Source organism: Onychomys torridus, chromosome 1 (genome assembly GCF_903995425.1).
Source record: "Onychomys torridus chromosome 1, mOncTor1.1, whole genome shotgun sequence".
In the NCBI taxonomy this organism is placed as follows: Eukaryota; Metazoa; Chordata; class Mammalia; order Rodentia; family Cricetidae; genus Onychomys; species Onychomys torridus.
The window spans coordinates 44,151,761-44,173,582 of NC_050443.1; the positions used below are offsets into that span (position 1 = coordinate 44,151,761).

The window sequence follows — 21,822 nt, forward strand, 5'->3', positions numbered from 1 at the left end:
AGGGGCATGATGGCCATGCTGGCAATATTGAGTCTTCAGATTGTGCCTCTGCTACAGGTTCACGAAGCACATCCACATGAGCATTCAGTACCCATACCACTGTTCAACCTACCATCAACAAAAAGAGTAAAATAGAGATTATCAGAACATTTCTCTCTACAGATGGAAATTGGCCAGTGTTCTGTCACCCAAAATAAAACCCAGGACCTTTACCCCAGCCCCACTCCATGCACTCCAGGCACAGACCACCCTCCCAGGTCATCTACAGCTGACACAACTGAACAGATCCATACTGTGGTCAATCTTGCCATTCTTATAACTGAAATGCTATCCTCCAAATAGCTACAGCATTCCCTTCCTCATTGAAGGAGGGCCCTTTGCCTGCAGTCACCTACTAGGGACCTTGTAGCTGAAATTATCCTGTTCCTGCTTGGCTCCCATGGCTCTCAGACCCAAGCAAGTAAACACACAGAGACTTATATTGCTTATAAACTGTTTGGCTGTAGCTGGCTTCTTATTATCTAGTTTTTATATCTTAAATCAATCCATTTCTATAAATTTATACCTTGCCACATGGCTTGTGGCTTACCGGTACCTTAACATCTTCTCATGGCGGCAGCTGGCAATGTCTCTCTGCCTCAGCCTTCCACTTCCCTGAATTCTCCTCTCTGCTTGTCTTGCCTATACTTCCTGCCTGGCTACTGGCCAATCAGTGTTTTATTTATCAACCAATCGGAGCAACACATTTGACATACATCCCACAGTAGGACCCAGTCACTTGCCTTGGTAGTGTTATGGACTGGGTACCCCTGAATTTCTGCTCCATTAACATTGCTCCATGGTACACAGACTGCTTGGTGGGCACAGCCCTCTAGGTAGACAGTCTCCTGGGTAGAGAGGGTTTCCTGTATAGACATGGTCTCCTGGCAAGACTTGGAATCCCCTGAAAAGACATGGGGTCTTCTAGGTAGACATGTATTCCATGCTTAATGGTCTCCAGAAGAGGTGCAGCATCTTTAGCAGACATAACCTCCTAGGTACACATAGTCTCCTAAGTAGACAGTCTCCAAGGTAAATCCAGCTAATGTACTAGGCACAGCCTCCCTGGTGGACACAATTGGTGAATGTGGCCTCTTCAGTGGATGCAGTACCTTTGATGGACGTGGTCTCTTGGGAGGAGTGCACCCTCACATCTCACATTCCATACACAACACAGTTCTCTCATCACACCTACTGCTCCAAGCTATCTACTGGACAGGTTGAGAAAAGTCACGGCTCCCCCAAATCCCACTTCCTTCATTAATATGCCTTTACTCTTTTATAGACAGGATCTCAGCAACTACTTTGATTCCAAACGAGCAGAAAATATCCTTAGAGCCCATCAGCCTTTCTGTTGTGTGGATGGCTGACCACCCACAGACAGCTGCTAACTGTGCACTTCATTAAGTGCTGATGGATCCCATCGTGGCTGGTCCTCCTCCAGGCGGGTCTTGGGCCCTGGTGTGAGGCTTGGACCCCAGTGGCAGCAGCCTTCGTTGTCTACCTTGTGGTACATGGACACTGTAGAGGGGAGCTGGTAGACTTCCGGGGGCAGGGGGGATAGAAAGAGCTAGAAGACTTCTTCTTCCAAGTGACATATTAAAACTCCCCCTGGGGGCCAGCTTGACAAACATCCAAGACACATGAAGTGATTTATTTCTCAGATCTGCAGGATTTAGTTTGATCTTCTTGTAGTTTTTCAAGCCTGCCTGGGGAATTTTAACTAAAACAGTTTAGCTGGAAGGAATGGGGTCTTAAATCCCATGAAGACTGACAGCACAGGATACAGAGGAAGGGTGGTTCAGCACAGAGAGGGCCCTTGGCGGGTAACTCTCCCAGAAGGCCTCCGTCAGCCTCAGCAGAGCACACTTTCACTGTCGTGTAAAGCTAGACCCCATCAACAGCTGATTCCATTCTCTTAAGCTTTACAGCAATGGACGCTTGCCTCAGTTGTTTTAGTCAGCTCTCCAGCACTGTAGCAAAGAATCTAGAAAGAAGGAAGGTTCACAGCTGGGGAGGTTCGGGTCAGTAATCATTAGGTGCCTTGGTTCTAGGCCAGTGGTGAAGCAGCATCTGGTGACATCAGCATGTCACAGAGCAAAACTGCCCATCTCTCCAGCCAGGCAGTGGAAGAGGAAGGAAGGCAAGAAAAGTCCTTAATTCCCTTGGTGTATGCTTCCAGTAACCTCACTTCCTCCCATCAGCACCACCTTACAAAGTTCGAAGCTGGGGCCGAGGCTGTAGCATGTACACTCACATGGGTACCACACACCTCTGGGGGGCCTTAAGTATCTTAGTTATGTCTTGGGGTAATGAAGCAGGTGCTACCTGCTGTTGCTGATTTCAGTGTATAGCTTCAGGCTGGCTTAAGAGAGGAGGAGGATTCAGCTCAGTGAGAAGAAGGATTGAACCACAAGTTAATTACAGCTTTCTACTCCATGGCACACTATTCCAACAGCCTCCTCCTCCCCCAACACCTCCACAGGAACAGTTGTAGCATGGTGTTGCCTGGACACCTGGATACCCAAACACCTTATGGCAGAAGAATGTGTCTGTAGGACATAGCCGTTCCCCGAATGCACTCTTGTCTTTGAAATCAAGTAATATTTTTTTAATCAATCTTGAGGCTTTAACCTAAAATTAGGTGTTTTCTAAAACTCTACCTGGGAGACTATCATTTTGGTCCTGCTAGCCTTCTGTTATTTAAATGATTCTAAGGTTGACTGTATGACTCCTTGCTTGGCTATTTCTTTGTTGAAGTATGAAGTGCATTAGCTCAAAAATATGCCATCTCCAAACTCACAATTCCACATCCCTGATTTCTTTAGTGGTGCTTGGAGTCAAAGGTTTCACACATACTAGGCAGAGGCTCTGAGGCTAATCTATTCCCCCAGGCCTAAATATTCAGTCATCTTGAATATAGTCTAAACAAGCAGAGTTTATCTAGAGCAGTGGTTCTCAACCTTCCTAAAGCCGTGACCCTTTAATTCAGTTTCTCATGTTCTGCTGACCCCTCCAACCATTAAACTATTTTGATGCTACTTCATAACTGTAATTTTGCTACTGTTATGAATTATAATGCAAATATCAGATATGCAGGATATCAATATTCAACCCCTGCTGGGGTCACAACCCACAGGTTGAGAATCGCTCATCTAGAGCCTTCTTATTTTCCATAGCCTGTTCTCCTCACCCTGCCCCCGAGGAACTGATAAGACACAGCTTTGTGCTGATTTGACCCCAAACTCTCTGACCTAGAGACTGTCTGCTCTGAGTCTATGCCTACATGTTTCCTGTGGGTTGACACGTATGTATATACAGAAAGGAAGAGAGAGGTGGGAACAAGATAAACTTATCACAAGGAATTAGTTCATTAATTAACTCATTAACTAATCAAGGAATTAGTTATGAGAATTAATGGGTCCCATGATTTGCAGTAGGGAGGCTGGAGGCCAGGAGGGCTAATGGTGACATCCAGCTCTCCCCTGCCTGCAGGACTGCCTCCCTTGAGAGCATTTTATTCCCCTCAGGTGACAGCTGGATGCAGCCCAGCCTCCCTGGGAAGGCTGCACAGCTTCCAGCAGCCTACAGATCCAGATGTTCATCTCATCCAGAGAGCCCCTTACCCAGTGCCAGGGATGTGCCCAGAATCACGGGTGAGGCCTTGTCTGGCAGCTTGCAGCAGTCAGGGCTTCATGGCAAATGAACCACCACAGCCCCTGGGCTCCATCTCTTAGTCTGTGTCTCCTAGGAGTTGCCTTATACTCCTTCCCTTCTGAGCAGCAGCCTCCCTCTCCCTCAGGCTCCTGCTATGCCTCCCCTACAGTGGGCATCTTTCCAGAGAATTCTTGCCAGAGCATCTCCAGGAAAGCTGTGTGTTCTACTGCCACCTTGTGGCCACACCACATCTTTAGTTCCTTGTTGGCTCCAATCTCCCCAATGCTGTCACTTGGGTGTGTAATTCCATAGGGAGGCTGTGCAAACCACTGGTCCCTCCTCTGTGCTGCGCCCTGCACTGCTCCTCTAAAAAAGCTCCATTTCCTCACTCCCAACTGATTGGTGTGTAACCTTTATGCAGACTCTTTGTACACATACACACACACACACACACACACACACACACACACACACCTACACACCCCTCAGCCATCACAGGTCACCACAGCTGTTCCATGCATGCTTAAATCCAGTTATTAGCTTCTTCAAAGCACGTTTTTTCATTCATTTTTATGTCATCAACACTCAGATGTGTCTTCATGTACTCAGGGCCACCAAACAGCATAGCCTTGTATGCAGCCTTGCCTGTAGCTTTTGGCTCTTCAGTGTAGCTATTTCTTCAGCTGCTATAAAAACGCTTCTCCCTACATTTGCACAGCTGCTTAAATTAATTGTATTCTGAATGTAGAGAATACAAACATATGCAAAGACTTAAAAAATTATGCTATGTTTGTAAGCATAGGTGGGGTTCATACATATAACTTTCTCAATATGTAAGTACATAAGCACTTAACATTCATATAACAATAAGGTGATTTCATTTGTGGACTGTGTCAACACAAAGTTAGGATCTGCTGTGTATACAATTTCAACCTGCTTTCCTTTTATTTCTTTAAGATAAATAACCAAATCAAAACATTTTATGGCCGGGTGGTGATGGCACATGACTTTAATCCCAGCACTCAGGAGGCAAAGGCAGGCAGATGTATGTGAGTTCAAGGCCAGCCTGGTCTACAGAACGAGATCTAGGACAGCCAGGACTACACACAAAGAAACCCTGTCTTGAAATAAATCAAAACAAAACAAAAAACTTTTGTTTCTTTAGCATGAAATATACCAACTAGAGGCTGGAGCATTGGCTTGCTGGTTTCCAGCATGTACTGTTCTTTCAGGAGATCTGAATTCAATGCCCAGCACCTATATCAGGCTGCTTACAACTCCCTATAACTCCAGCTCCAGAGGATCCAGTGTCTCTGGCAGCACACACACCAGTACTCACTCATACTCATGCATGTGCACGTAATTGAAAATAAAATAAATCCTTTTACTAAACCAATTAATATATAAATTATTAAATTACTGTAAAATGAATAATTTCAGTACTTTCCTTGAAGATTACTCAAAATACTCACCATCACCCTCCAGTGCTGAAATTCTTGTTTTCCTTTTCACTGTTATTTAACAAGCAATACGGAGTGATTAAACCCAAAGTCTGTTTAGTTTGGAGATGTGAACATACTCATTAAAGATAAAGTCAACCTGGGCATGGTAGCACAGGCCCAGTAAACCCAGCACTCAGGAGACTGAGGCTGGATTGCAGTTTAAGGCCAGCCTGGGCTATATAGCAAGACCCTGTCTCAAGGAAAAATAAATAATGAAAAGGAGCCAGCTGGTACCTACACAAACAAATCATGTCTATCAGACATGTGAACTGAAGCTCAGTGGATATTCTTTTTATTTATTAATTAATCAATAATTATTAGTTATTATTAATTAATAGTTATTTAATTAATTGATTGATTTTATTTTACATCCACACTGCAGTTTCCCCTCCCTCCACCTCCTCTGTGCCCTCCTCCCTCCCCCCTTCCACTCCGCTTCCCGTGGCTATCAACCAAGCATGGCACATCAAACCGAGGTAGGACTAAGCTTCTCCCTTTGTATTAGGGCTGAACAAGGGAACCCTGTATGAGGAATAGGGTCCCCAAAGCCAGCCAAGCCATTAGGGACAGGCCCTGCTTCCACTGCTAGGAGTTCTGCAAGTAGACCAAGCTACACAACTGTCACACACAGGCAGAGGGCCTAGGTGGGTCCCATGCAGGCTCCCTGGCTGTTGATCCAGACTCTGAGCTCCTATGAGCCCAGGTTAGTTGATTCTGTGGGTTCTCTTGTGCTGTCCTTCACCCCTCTGGCTTGTACAGTCCTTCCTCCCTCCCTTCAACAGGATTCCCCAGGCTTGGTCCAGTGCTTGTTTGTGGGTCTCTGCATCTGTTTCCATCAGTTACTGGATGAAGCCTCTCTGATGACAATTGGGGTAGGCACCAATCTATGAGTATAGCTGACTATCATTAGGCAGCATTATGTTGACTTTTTTTCCTGATCATGTTTGGTTCTATCCTAGGTCTCTGGACCGTTCAGCCTCTGGGTCCTGGTGCTCCAGGTAGTGTCAGGGGAGGATTCACTTTCATGGGATAGGTCTGAGGCTGGACCAGTCATTGGTTGGCCACTCCCACAACCTCCATGCCACCCCCTCACCTCACCTCCCCTCCCCACCCCTGCACTTCCCATAGGCAGGACAGACTGTAGGTCAAAGGTTGTGTGTCTGGGCTGGAGTCCCAATCCCTCCACTGGAAGTCCTGCCTGGTCACAGAGATGGCCAGTTCAGGCTACGAATCCACCATTGCTAGGAGTCTTAGCTGGGGTCATCCTTGCAGATTCCTGGGAATTCTCTTGCACCTAACCCCAAAATATCCCCTTTTCCAGTCATCTCTTTCAGTACTCTCCTGGCCCATCAACCCCCAACCCAATCCTGCATGTTCCCATTTCCATTTGCTTCCAATCCACCTATGAGATCCCTTCTATTTCCCCTTCCCCACAAGATCCATGCACCCTACCTTGGGCCCTCCCTGTTACCCAGTCTCTCTGGGTCTGTGGACTATAGCATGGTTATCCTTTACTTAACAGCATGCAATGTTTGTCTTTCTGGGTCTGGGTTACCTTAATTTTATATGGAAAAACAAAAACCCAGAATAGCTAAAACAATTCTGTATAATAAAGGAACTTCCAGAGGCATCACCATCCCTGATTTCAAGTGCTACTGCAGAGCTATAGTAATAAAAACGGCATGGTGCTGGCATAAAAATAGACAGGTGGATCAATGGAATCAAAGACCCAGACATAAATCCACACAGTATGGATACCCGATTTTTGACAAAGAAGCTAAAATTATACAATGGAAAAAAGAAAGCATCTTCAACAAATGGTGCTGGCATAACTGGAGGTCAGCATGTAGAAGAATGCAAATAGATCCACATCTATCACCCTGCACCAGAATTCAAATCTAAGTGGATCGAAGACCTCAACATAAATCCAGTTACACTGAACCCGGTAGAAGAGGAAGTGGGAATATAACACCAGTAGTACAGACACTGAGATCTACAATTAATAAATGGGCCATCCTGAAACTGAGAATCTTCTGTAATGCAAAGGACACGGCCAATAAGACAAAACAACAGCCTACAGAATGGGAAAAGATTTTCACCAATCCCACATCTGACAGAGGGCTGATCTCCAATATATATATATAAAGAACTATAGAAACTAGACATCAAAAGACCAAATAATCCAATTTTAAAATGGGGTATAGAGCTAAACAGAGAATTCTCAACAGAAAAAAAAAAAAAAAAAACCAAATGGCTGAGATACACTTAAAGAAATGTTCAACATCCTTAACCATCAGGGAAATGCAAATCAAAACAACTTTGAGATTCCATCTTAAATCCTTCAGAATGGCTAAAATCAAAAATACAAATGCCAGCTTATACTGGAGAGCATGTAGAGTAAGGGGGACACTCCTCCACTGCTGGTGGGAGTGCAACTACTTTGGAAATTGACATGGCAGTTTCTCAGAAAATTGGGAATTAATATACCTCAAGACCCAGCTATACCACTTTTGAGGATATAGCCAAAGGATGCTCAGCCATACCACAAGGACACTTACTCATAGCAGCATTATTCATAATAGCCAGAACCTGGGAAAAACCTAGATGTCCCAAAACTGAAGAATGAATAAAGAAAATGTGGTACATTTACACAGTGGAGTACTACTCAGATGTAAAAAAACAATGACATCAGGAAATTTGAAGGCAAGTGGATGGAACTAGAAAATATCATGCTGAGTGAGGTAACCCTGAGGATATTCTCAACATAAGTGTGAGTTTGTTGAAGAATAAAATGAGAAAATGAAAGCCACTCATCATCATGGACTTTCAAGAGAATTCTGAGGATATTGTAATATCTTATTGCAGTTTTTCATGCACAGAATACACATACAGTATATCTAGATGTATGTGTGCATACATGTATTATGCATATACATTCAATATATGTGCATACACAGGAATTTTATGTGAGCATCATATATTTGAATCTACTCAAGTTGGTGACATTTTGGCTAATTGCACATCTTCTGGTTGCCTTGGTACAAACAACTGGCTGTTTACCAAAATCCACCCTTCCTTCTCCCTAAGCAGGTCCCTGGGCCTCATTTCCCAGGCTCCTTTGAACATCATGTGGCTGTGCCAGCACAAACACACCAGGCCTGGACTGTGGCAGCCTGTCTGAGGAGACCAGGCATGGGAAAGATTACAATAGCCTAGGGGAGAAACAATGCCCTCTGGGTTCTTCCCCTTCCTGACCGAGTGAGCTGGCACATTTTGAAAATGGCACCTAATATCTGTGTGTACACACACATGGATTTCTGGGTGACAGTGTGGAGCAGAGCCACTGCCGGCTTGGGCTCCCGGCCTTGGCTGCCATGTGCAGAAGGGATTGACCTTTGGTCAGTAAGCGAATAACGAGGGACATGATCTCCTCTGATTGCCACAGCTCAACTGACCCTAATTCACCATTTTCTAATACTAAGATGACACCAAGTTACATGTAACAAAATTAATTACAGAAATATTGCAGGTTTGGCGTTTGCTCTGTGGGTTGGGCTGCTGTTGTTACTGTTGTTTGTAGTGGTGAGTATTGAACCCAGGCCTTGCACATACCATGCAGACGCTGCACCAAGCTTCACCTTCAACCCCTAGAACTGTGCTTTTGAACCACCCAGCTTCCAAGGCTTAGTCATGAACGTTGGAACCCCTTTGTGCTTCTCTCCTAACCACCGTGACCACCATGGTGCCACTCCAGCCAAGGAATCATGCTCTGGCGGTTCCTTTCCCTTCCCTTGCCTCCCTTCAGCACTTGCTCATACATGTCTATCTGTAATTGTATGTTGTTTATGATTACATGTTTGAGCTTCAGAAATGAAAGCAGATTATATGAATGTCTAGAATCATTCTTCACACCTGGACCCATCTGTGTGGTATGAAATTTAATTTTCTTGTCCAACTTTGTTCATGTGGAAAAAAAGGCACAAGGAGCCGGGCGGTGGTGGCACACGCCTTTAATCTGAGCACTCGGGAGGCAGAGGCAGTCGGATCTCTGTGCGTTCGAGGGCAGCCTGGTTTATAGAGCGAGATCCAGGACAGGAACCAAAACTACACAGAGAAACCCTGTCTCAAAAAAAAATCTGCCCCGTGGAATAGGGATGCAGCTCAGTGATAGAGCCCTGGGTTCCATCCCCAGACTGTAGATCTGACCCACCCACAGTACTCTCTTAGGAATCTAATGTCATTGTGTTTATGTCAGAGACTTGCAGTGATTTCTGCCTTTTAACCTTTAGATTCCATATGTAGCTGTTTATATCTCAAGCTTTCATCTGTGTCTAGATTTTGCTTTAATTGGATATACAAACACAGACAACTACTGTAGGAAGTCTGCTTATGTATCCAGGAGGCATGGTCCAGCACATGGAAGTGCCAGGATCAGTCAGGAGGTGGGGGATGGAGGGTGTAAAAGCAGGAGCCTTTCTTGTGGTTTCTGGGGGAAGAGGGGCAGTACAGACAAGCAGATTTGGGATTGGCCAGTCTGCAATGTCAGGAGGCTCCCAGGTTAGAAGCTGTCCTGAGTTGTTGGTGTTCCAGCATGCCTGAGGACAATACAGGGCAGGGCCTGGGTGGAGGTAGGATATGAAGTGGAGACCTGCAGAGGGGAGGGGCAGCCTCTCCTCTCCAGGATGCAGAACCTCAAGGTGCCCACACTTGATAATGAATGCATCTCTGTTGTAAATTGAGCTTTTTCATCTTATTAAAGTTGTGGGCCTGAAATCTTCATTGCTACTAAAGCAGGATCTTATTGTCATCATCTTCTCATCTGGTGGCCAGCCATCACCTAGCAGCCGTTAGAAACAGCTCTGCTTTAGGTGAGGGATTTTGTTTGTTATTTTGTTGTGTTGTTGTTTGTTTGTTTTTGTTGGCATTACTGTGTAGTAAACCTAGGGATTTGGGCATGCTTCTCTAGTACTATGTCTGAGCTATATCCCCAGCTTTCTCCCACTTTCTACTTTGAGATAGTCTCAGTGAGCTGTCCAGATGAACCTTCAACTCACTCTTTGCCCCAGGCAGGCCTTGAAAGGGTAGTCCTCCTGCCTCAGCCCACCAGCTGGCTGGGGTGTCAGGCCACACCACCAGCTGTATCCCTTAAAGCAAATACTCAGTCCTTCCTTGGGTTAAGCCTATTCCCATGTTGCTGTGGGAGACAGAATTGGTCCGGTCATGTATTCTGCTTTAATATATGCATACTTTAAATGTTGACCACTATGTTTTCTTAGCTTTTTATCTTAAAATATTTTTCTGGTATTTAGAAAACTTGCATCTGCTGACTAACGGCTACTTTTGAGTCTGCTCTTTTGTTCTATGGTCTTTCTCTTTTCTTTAGACAATTGAGTTCATGACCTGTGGTATGCCTCAGTAATACTCTGTCCCTCCTCCCCTCCTTCTGCTCCTCGCTCCCCTCCTCTTCAATTTTAGAAGCTGTAAGTTCCAGCAGCCTGGATGGGCTCTTACAGGGGGTCTTCTAGGCTATGTCATGTAACAGTAGAAATGTGTGTGATTCTGTGTGTGTGCATGTGTGTGTCTATACATGTGTGCTTGTGAGTGTGTGTATCTGTGTATGTGTGTGTTTATCTGTGTGTGTATCCATGTGTGCTTGTGAGTGTGTGTTTGTCTGTGCGTATGTGTTTATATCTGTATATCTATACATGTGTGGTATGTTTATACATGTGTTTGTGAGTGTGTGTATATCTGTGCATGTGTGTGTGTATTATGTGTGCATACATACTTTCTCATGATGCTACAGAATCCAGTTGTGAGGCTCCACTCCACTGAACTAGCGCACTTGCCCCCAGTGCCCCACCTTTGAACATATTATCAGTCTCCACCCTTTAGTTCTTTGACATAGACCTTGGGCATTGAATTCATGTGCGCTTCCACAGTTTGGGAGCCTGGATCTAGCACAGCAGGGATAAGCCTTCCTAACTCACACCTGTTCCCTCGTTTAATATCAGGTGTGATCCCGTGACATCCTGGGTTTGAGTATTGCTGCCAAGAAAAATGTTGCAAGATTGACTTTTCTTTTAGAATATAGTGATTTTAGAAAGATAAATGTTGATATGGACTATTACAAAATAGTCAATATTTAAAGGCTGTTACTTCACTAAAAAGAACCAAACTTTTCTTCAGTAAGTTAACTTTTAAAATTATCTTCATTTTTATTTATGTATATGTTTGTGTATGCCATGTGTGTGGATGTTCACAGAGGCCAAAAGAGAGTGTCACATCCCCTGGAGTTGGAGTTACAGACAGTTGTGAGCCACTGGACATGGGTACTGGGCTAAACTACAGGCAATGAGGAAGAGCAACAAGTATTCTTAGCCACTAACTCATCCCTCTAGCCCCATAAACTTTGGTTCTTAAAGTTTTTTATTCATGTGTCCCTTCTGTTTTTACACATCCTGTTCTTGAGCTCTGCTTATGGGGCTGTTTGTACCTCTCTTACTTATTTTCTTCCTACCTCAGAGAAGTCATTTGTCACATCACTTATAATCCTACCTCTTTAACCATTTCTTTCTTAGTTTAATTTTATCCCATTATTTCCATCTCAGGGTTCTAACTCTGCTTCCTGTGGCCTGGTTTTCTTTTCCTTATACCTTAACTTCTTTTCTGAGACAGCTGCCATGGCCTGTATCGCCTCGTGTCCTGCCTGCTTTCCTGCATCCCTTTCTGCATACACCCACCAGGTAGGGAGGCCCAAGAATGTAAGTTAGAAGTTTGATCATAAGCATTTTCAGCTGTAAATCGCACTAGAGATCTTGAGGAAAGCAATATAAATAGACATGAGCAAAAGCCTACCCTGAATGGTGATAATGGTGGTAAGTAATGAGGAAAGCGCTTGAGTTGTGTCAGATGAGTGGATTTTGTACACTGATTGTGCTGTCTGTAATTTCTTCTTCTGTTTGTTGTCGTGACCACCACCCACCCATACCCACATTCAAAATAGTGGGTCCGCATAACGGCAACACCCCCTCCACTCATCCTCACAAAGTTTCACCAAATGTACTGTCTTTCTGTTGAGTAACTCAGTTGGTTTGGGCTAGCTGTTCTTACCAACCAGCATGGCTTTTATCTGGATTAATATGATTTACTAAGTGTTTTCCATATGTTGAGTACTTAAAAACACTATCTCTGTGTCTCCTCTAACCTTCACATCAGTTCCCATCAGGTGGATTTTACTAACCCTGTTGCAAGGAGAGAGAATCCAAGGTTCTGCGTATGAAATGACATACTCATTATCATAGTCCTAAAGAGGGCCTCCAAAGCCTTTGCCCCTGCATAATGATATATTAGCATCCAGGCCTGGCCCAGTGGGGGTTGTGCATCATCTCTATTTGCAGGTTGAACAAGCTGTAGCACTCACGGGGCTGCAGCTGAAGCCCTCAACAAGAGAAAACACCTCAAGCCGCACTTTCCTATGTAACGCTGAGTAAATCTGGGAGTTCTTTTTGTTCTTTTTGCATTCTGTGCTTTGTTGCTTGTGAACAAGATGAAATCACCCAGGTTAAGAACACAGAACAGTTACGTTCACCTAGGACCTAATAGGGGTTGTGATCTGGAAGACACTGGAGCAGGGCAGCCGTCTAGGTACATGTGAAAGTTTTACCAGCGACTGCTGTGTAGTAGCTTAAGCTGCAGGGGGCCTGTTCCTTACTTCACATCTTTCCCAGGAGTTATGACTGGTAAGTAAGAAGAGTATGGGAGAAAAGAATAGGGCTCATTCTCTGGGAAGGATAGATACCATGGGTGAGATATTAGGAAATTCGTAAGGCCTTTGGATGGTTTTAGTTTAATTTAGTGTGGCAATCTCCAAAGTCAACATGTCCATGAGTTGTGTGCCAACAGCTCGAACGTTCAGCCATGCTGTTCCTGAAACCTGACCTGTAAGGCTTCCCAGCTCCATTTTAAGTGTCCAGAACCAGTGCTGTGTGGCCTGGATTTCCTCCCCGGCACAGCCCTCACTAAGTACTTTGATGGTCATTAGAGGCATAGTGTTACAGGTGCACGTGTCTGTGTTCATGAAAGATAATGAGAGGAACTGTGATCACGTATTTCAGGTAATCCATTGCGGGTGTCACAGTCTCCTTTCTGACACTGCTCATCAACATCCAGTTCTCCAGGAAAGCCAGGATCCCCCCACTTCTGCTATAATCTCGTGTCATTTCTCTCCACAGGCAAAAACTGGGACCTGACCGCTGCTCTGAGTGACTATGAGCAGCTCCGACAGGGCCACACAGCCAACCTGCCGCATGTGTTCAATGAAGGGAGGTGTGCCAAGCAGCCCGAGCGAGAACCGCCCCAGCCTGTGCACAAAGTGGAGCGGCCCTGCCTGCAGAGACAGGACGAGATTGCCCAAGGTACCAGCCAGTGGAGGGGCTTGGAGGTGTGGTGAAGGGTGTGGTCAGCATCACCAAGCTGAGCCAAACTGATCTCCCAAAGCCTTGCTCCTCGCAGTAGGCTAAAGGCAACATGAATCTGTGGCTCCATGTCTCCCTTAGAAGACATGTGACTGCAGCCTTTAGAACTGGACCGTCCGCTGGGGAGTCCTGCTTTGCCTGACAGATATCTCTGGTCCTCCAGTTACTTCTGGCAGCTTAGTCTCCAAGTCATTTAATGGCACGTTCATTGTTCCCTGTGTTCCTTCTTTACTGTTCTTCATCATCGGACTAAGATACACTTGTAACAGTGGTTATAAAAAGGAAACCTGAAAGGCTTTTTGTCCCATCTCCCAGTTCTCACTGTCTTTATAACCAGTGATCAGCCAAATCTACCTCCTTCTCCTGAGAAACTTGTTCCAGATGCAAGCTAATAGTCAGGGAGACACGTGGCTTACAAACTGCTTCCTTTACCGAGCAATAAGCACTAGTTCACTCTCTTGGTTACTGTTTTGGTGTATTTAGACCTCCTGTATGAATAACCATCCTAGGTTGTCTTGGATATGTGTTCCCATTTGTTTGTCTTACACACACACAACACACACACACACACACACACACACACACACACACACCTACAACAAATGTTGTGACATGGGTCTGAAAGGCTCAGTGAATAAGAGCACTGGCTGTTCTCCCAGAGGACCTAAGTTCCATTCCCAGAACCCACCTGGCAGCTGACAACTATCTCCAATTCCAGGAGATCGGATGCACTCTTCTAGCCTTGTAGAGCACCAGGATCCAGGTGGTGCACATACATACATGCAGGCAAAACACTCATACACAATAAAAAATGAAAATAAATAACTCTTTAAAAGAATGCTTACTCCTATGAATCTCACGCCAGTGCTTCGCTCCCTACAGGCTCGTGCGGTGCAGTGGGCTTGCTGTGGCTTGCTGTGGCTTGCTGTGGCTTCCTGCCACCATCTTCCTGAGCACATTTCTGCTCACTGAGTGCAAACCCAGTGCTTCCTCTACCCCTGCCAGCTCTGTGTGTTCATGCTATGGTTTTGCCTTGCTGGCATTTTGAAGGGTGAAAACTGGAATCTTGTCTTAACTTTCACCTTGTGGTTTGCTTGTCCATTGGCCTTCTCCTCTGCTGCATGCCTGGTTCCTCATGTGGTTCATTTTTCAATCAACATACTTTTCTTTATCAGCTTGTAGAATCGTCCCACGATTCTACCCACACCCTTGTGTAAATCCCGCTGTGCCACCTGCCCTATGACTTTGTGTTCAAAGGATTTTGCCATACAGAAATGTTTACAGTATTAATGCCCCAGCCTATGAGCTCTTCTCTGGATGTGGAAATAAAATACATAGTTAGGTAAGCCTTTTTCCTATTGTTTGTCAGCTTAGTCTTCCAGTGTTTCCACAATTGGTAATCCGTATAAACAATAGCAAAGGCTCTAGGCTGCTGTCTATAAGTGCTTCCTCCCCACTTATTGATCAGATTGCCTTTTCCCTTCTGGACTAAATGCCAACTGGACCATACTGTAAAGTCCCAGCTGTCTCCGATCTGTTTGTGGTCCCTGAGGTCTAGCATGCCGCTGTCTAGCTGTCACCCTCGGCTCTGTCAGCTTCCTATGCGTCACTCTCTAAGGAAAACTCCCTTCCTGCCAGGCCAGAAGTTTCCACTGCTTTTCTGTATTTATGCTTCCACATAAGCCTTATTGCAATTCTATTTATGACCCAGTGGGGTCCTGTCTTACCTTTAAGTTGGCATGTTCCTTGGATCCAATGTTGTTGCATATGCCTCTCCACATACTCAAATTCTGCTAAGACTAGACACAGAAGCAAACCATTCTGCACTTACCTGTCATCTGGGCAGCCACATACATACATGTCTTGTTAAAACTAATTATTCTGAGAAGATGACCCTGAGTTTTTGCCACAGAGAAATCTTATCATCTACGAGCATTTGATATCTTGTTTTATATTTAGATGTAATGATTTCTTGTTATTTACAATTTTAATTAAAATATAACTATATCATTTCCCTCCTCCTCCTCCTATCCCTTCCCATTCCTCTCCTCATTCCCTTTACATTCATGGCCTCTTTCTTTAATTATTATCGTTACGTAAACACACACACACACACACACACACACACACACACACTCCTCATTCCCTTTACATTCATGGCCTCTTTCTTTAATTATTATCGTTATGTAAACACACACACACACACACACACACACACACACACTCCTCATTCCCTTTACATTCATGGCCTCTTTCTTTAATTATTATCGTTATGTAAACACACACACACACACACACACACACACACACACACACACACACACACACACACACTCCTCATTCCCTTTACATTCATGGCCTCTTTCTTTAATTATTATCGTTATGTAAACACACACACACACACACACACACACACACACATACACACACACACACACACTCCTCATTCCCTTTACATTCATGGCCTCTTTCTTTAATTATTATCGTTATGTAAACACACACACACGCACACGCACACGCACACACACATATATACATGCAAATACACAAACACAGCCTGCTGAGCCTGCTTAGTATTAGTCATATGTATATGATATCAGGGCTGAACACTTGGTATTGTATAACCCAAACTATGGTGCTTATCCCTGGGGAAGATTATTTCTTCTGCTCTCAGCATTGAATATAGGGTGGGTGGGTGGGTGGGTGTTATTTGGGCCTCATCTATACTAGAATTACAGCTCCAATTCCAAGTATGATTCTTGAAGGCAGTTTGCCATCAGATTTTATTTTATCATCCAAAGCAATCTTTTTCTTAAGTGGAGAATTTAATCCATTTAGTTTACCTTAATTGTCTCATATCTATACCTATACTGTGTGTAGTGTATATACTATAGCTATATAAAAATAGAAATACTGTACATTGCATAGTTTATTCATCAAGCTTTTTGTATGTTTTCGGTTTTTCTTCTCTGACTGATTAGATTTTCCTATTTAAAAGGTCTCTGTTCTGCTTTTACTCATCTGTCATTTCTACTCTCCTCTTAAAGCCTGCATCTAGATTTTCTTTCTGAAACCTTAGACGCACGCTGCCTCGCCCCAGAACTGTGTCACATGCTCCTGACCCCTCCTACTGCCGTGCCCTCAATCACACTAGTGCTCTTTTTGTTGCCTGGGTTTATTTAGGCAGAAGTCACCTTCTCTACTTGTTCACATTTAAAGTCATGTAGCTACCATAGTCACGCCATAAGATCACAGTGAAGCTGAATCTCACCCACTACAATGCTGTAGTGCATCGTTCAGGGTTTGGTTGATGCTGGTGAGAACAGACCTGCACTGCCTGTCATGTGACAGCGCCACACATCATCTAGAATGTTATTAGCGTACTGATAATAAATAATAGATGTCAGTATGAGTGTCATCGAGTATGTGTTTACGTATTTCCCATACCATGCTTTTCGTTGTTATTTTAGTGTGACCTTCTGACAAACACTTGACTGTAAAAGAGTCTGCCGGGTTCTACTGGCTGCAGCCCCAGCATTTACCTTGACTCTCAGTGGCACAAAGAAGCCACATTGAAAGCCTGGGCTGGACCAGGGTCACACAGGGACACATTTCTCGGAAGACATCTGTCCATTAAGAGACATGTGACTACATTCATTTGCTTCTTTCCAAAAGAACGCTTCCTCAAAAACTGCCTTCAGATCTTATATTTGCAGAGAATGTCTTAAACCTTAAGTGCCTGAAAAGGTTTGCATGACCTACTAAAATTGTGTTAGTGGAACAAAGCTCGCCAGTTCTCACTCATTCCCTTGAATTCTTGGTAAACCTCCTCTGCTGTCTTCTTGAAGCTCCTCTCCTAGGTCTCTAAGACACACTTGCCTGGCACTCTGACCTGCTGCTTCTTTTTCCTGTGTGTTCATTGGGTCAGCACTTGCATCTCCATTCCAAATTATTTCTTAGTGTTACTCGTATTTCACAGTATCTTCTGCATTTCTCTGGACATGTTTGCTAGGCTCATTTATAAATTCAGCCCATTCAGCCTGATTCCCATGACGTAAGTACTTTGTTTACTTTTTTTTTTTTTAATTTTTATTTTTGCCAGAGCTGAGGACCGAACCCAGGGCCTTGCGCTTGCTAGGCAAGCGCTCTACCACTGAGCTAAATCCCCAACCCCTGTTTACTTTCTTATATGTGCCTGTCTTCCTCAGATGTTTCCTCAGTTTCCCTGTGAGCGCCTAGTACTATGAATATCAGCAACTCAGACCAGAATATACTAGGCTAAAAGCAGGCAGTGTGGGCTCTGGCTGGAGCTCTAGCTGAGTGTGAAAAGGGATGCAAGGTGACCAGCCTTGAGTTTTTATCTTTGTGGTTGACACATAGAAGTTGTACAGAGTCATAGGGTGCTGTGGATAGTTAAATATATATGAACAGTGTGTGATAACCCTCTGAGGGCTAGCACATCTATCATCACAGTTATTTTTTCTGCTGAAGACATTTAAAATGTTTTCTTCTGGCAACTTGGAAAAATAAGTAAGTTATGAACTGTGGTTACTGCTATGCTATGAAACATTAGGATTTATTCCCCATATCCAACCGCAGTTTTGTAGCCAATCACTGATCTCAGTTTCCGCTTTCGCTCCCACCCCCACTCTTGGCCCACACTCCCGCTGCAGCTCTGCATCATCACTTGATTTTGCTTCTTCCCATGAGCTCAATCTGTGGAATCCACCTGGCTTATTTCACTTAACGCAGGTTCCTCACTATTGTGAGTAACGCTGTGGAGCTTGCAGGAGAGCAGATACCTCACACAGATTTTCTTTTCTTTGGATGTACATCTGGTATTGGTATTACTATACTGGGCTTTCAATATTTTGGCACTTCCCTGTCACTAAAGTTGGCTGTCATCTCAGGGAAACTTCCAGAACCACCATTATAGAAATGGCTTGTTTATAAAGAACCTACTGTGGCCATTGTCTAGGTATTGGCATGTTGGAGAAAGAGGGGAGGCAGTGCATGTTGGTATGGGAGCACTTGGATAATGCTCTCAGGATTTGAGCTGAGTGCAGGGAGCAGTAGGGACATCTCCCAGTGACAGACAACCCAGCCCTCCCATTCCATCTCTTATTCCAGATGGCCTCTGTGGCTTCATTTCTTTCTTTTTTCTTTTTTGCCTTTCCTCAAAATATAAGAGAACCTAATCATATTGTGTCAGAATGAAGTTGAAGTGAATTGAAGCCATTCATTCTGAAATATGCAACCACTATACTTTTCTGTTCATTTGAATGGAGAAAATGTATGAGGTCGTCAAGGCAAGCCTCTGCTTGCCAGTCTGTTTTGACAAAATTGCATTGATGCCATTTCTCACCACTGATGTACAACTGAGGCTATGTAGGAAGTCTTGCTCTGGGGAAGACAGTGACTGCAGTTTTCTATGCAGCAGGGATGCTACCCTGAAATGAGATGAGCAACCTTGGGGCTCATGTGCCTGTACTCAGGAATTTGCCTCAGGGTTTTGATCACAGTCACACTCAGACACCAAGGGTCCCCCTTCCCCGAGCTGAATAAGAGGACCTCTGCTGTGAGAAGCCACATGCCACAAACACTGACTCTGCAGTGACTATTCCTACATCATATGCTCCAGAATTGTTGTTTAGATACAGGGCGCACCTGTAATCCCTGCACTTGGAGGCTGAGATGCGAGGGTGTTAAATTCAAGGCCAGCCTTGGTGCTGTACAAAATAGACTTCTAGTTTACATTGATGTTACCCATTAAACAATCGGGTTTTTTTTTTTTAATATGTTTCACTGCAACAAGAAAACAAATAAATGCATTCACTTCAGATCCCCCAAGTTCTAACAGGGTAATAGTCCATACTTTAGAGACCCCTTCCCCTGCGTTTCTCATTCTTTGAGCAGAAAGCCAACAAAGAATAAAGTAGAGTAGGCCACCGCACCAGAGATTGCTGGGACAAAAGAACATGCGGGTGGCCAGGAAGCATGCACAGCCTCCATCCATGTGTCCCCAGGATGCCCACATGAGAAATGCTCACCTGAGAAGCAAGAATAAGGTAGTCCATGTCTAAAGCCTGGGCCACAGCAGAGCAGCCTGAGAAGGGTGCTTCTTGCTTTAAATATGTCAGTGCATGAAGATAAAGATGGTCTCCCAGGTTCCACTCACTGCAGAGAGGAAGGCTCTGAGGAGTGGGGCAAAAAGCAAGCCCTGCACTCCCTGTGGTTCCATGGTTCCGTGGCTCTGTGGCTCAGCGGAAGCAGGGCCATACACCAGGTTTACTCCAGCAGCAGGCAAGCCTGCAAGGTGGAAGAGTCTTGGAAGATAGAAAAGCTTATGTGGGAAGGATATGAGTGTGTGTGCATGAGTGTGGCACACATACGTGTTCCTCTATGTGTACAGTATAGTGGGCACATAGCTGTACCTGTGTGTGTAGTGTGTCCTGTGTGTTCATGTTACATACTTGCTGTGTAAATATTATATAGTGTATTTAGTGTATGCATATACATCCATGTTCATATGTATATAACATATACATAGTTTATAGTACATGTGCATGAGTATATGTTTGGGGATATATGTGTCCATATTTGTAGCATCTAGTACATTTTTACACCTGTGTATGTATGCATTTATATGTGTGCGTATATGTAAACTATATGGTGTGTGCCTGTGTATGGAAATAAATGTGTTGTCTAAAAATGTCAAGTTGGGCTTGTAGAGATGCTCAGCAGTTAAGAGCACTTGTTGCTCTTGTAGAGGATCCATGTTTGATGCCCAGCACACATGGTGGTTCACAACCATCCATACTCCAGCTTCAGGGGATCCGATGCACTCTTCTGGCTTCATCAGTGGCCAGACATACACATAGTACATATACGTACATTCAGAGAAAACACACATAAAATAAAATTAATAAATCTAATTTAAATTTTAAAAAATAATAGAAGTGTCATGTGTATGTATGTATAGACATTCATATTGATAGGTCTGTATGTGGTGTGCGCAAATGTGTGCAGTGTGTGTATTTACATGTAGGTGTGTGTTTGCACTGTACAATATATACATACATTTGCATCTATCTGTATGGGTATGTTTGTATATATGTGTGTGTTTATAATGCTTACATAAGTGTATTACATGTGTGTATGTGGGGGGTATATGTGTTGTACATTCGTAGTGTATGGGTATGTATTTGTTACATCTGCATGTACTAATGTGTGTTTGCATGTGTGTTAGGTGTGCTGTGAGTGTTCAAGCAGGCTGCATTCCCTCTCAGAACCACATTGACAGTGACGTGGTTTCCTCCCTTCTCATCAGCAGAGAAGCGCCTTTCCCGGGGAATTTCCCACGCCAGCTCAGCCATTGTCTCCCTGGCCCGATCCCACGTGGCAAATGAATGTAACAATGAGCAGTTCCCACTGGAGATGCCCATCTACACCTTCCAGCTGCCGGACCTGAGCGTGTACAGCGAGGACTTCAGGAGCTTCATCGAACGGGACCTGATCGAGCAGGCCACCATGGTAGCTCTGGAGCAGGCAGGTGAGTGTCTACTGCCCACAGCTCCTGTTCCGCCTCTTTCCTCCGTGAGCAGGAGGAAGACCAGGGTTCTCGGGATTTGCCATCAGAATTCTCCATTTCTACCAACCCTGCTCTAGAGAGTGTTGTCCTCAGTCACCACGCACTGGCTGTGTGGGGGGCCAGTGAGCATGTGCTGGTGCCTCCCAGGTCATTTTCTTTCTTCCTGAATCCCAGACTTTCCCTAGATATAAGCACCGTGCTGTTTGCCCTTGATCTCCCCCATCCCTCATCCCCATGGGAACTGAAGGGGGGTAGGCAGTATGATTGAGTTAGGAGAGAAGCAGGAAGCCCAGCCGCTTCCTATGCACATGGGCAAATCCTGTACCCAGAACTTCAGCCTTCCCTCTGCAAAGCTGACAATGTTGGTGGCCATGAGGAACTCTGAGAAAGCAGACAGGTGTCACTCTTCACACCTCTCCCAGTCTCTCTTGCCTCCCAGAGGAGGAAACACAGAAGTGACTTGAGCCTCCTTGTGTCCTACCATTGCCAAATGACCCTACAATGCCAGGGAGGAAGCCAAATGTGTCCTCTTTGACCTTTCAATCAATACAGCAATTGA

General features: G+C 44.6%; 1 protein-coding gene across 7 annotated transcripts in view; it reads left to right on the plus strand.

The window, feature by feature from the left end:
* Otud7a (OTU deubiquitinase 7A) overlaps window positions 1-21,822 on the plus strand; it is a 314,162-nt gene that overhangs the window by 221,987 nt on the left and 70,353 nt on the right. For 6 of the 7 annotated variants that reach the window (XM_036188083.1, XM_036188116.1, XM_036188073.1 and 3 more), the window contains 2 exons: window positions 13,430-13,612; window positions 21,003-21,224. In XM_036188083.1, coding sequence (XP_036043976.1) covers window positions 13,430-13,612; window positions 21,003-21,224 — 405 coding nt within the window. The remainder of the gene's footprint in view (window positions 1-13,429; window positions 13,613-21,002; window positions 21,225-21,822) is intronic. The other variant, XM_036188125.1, reaches the window with a different exon arrangement.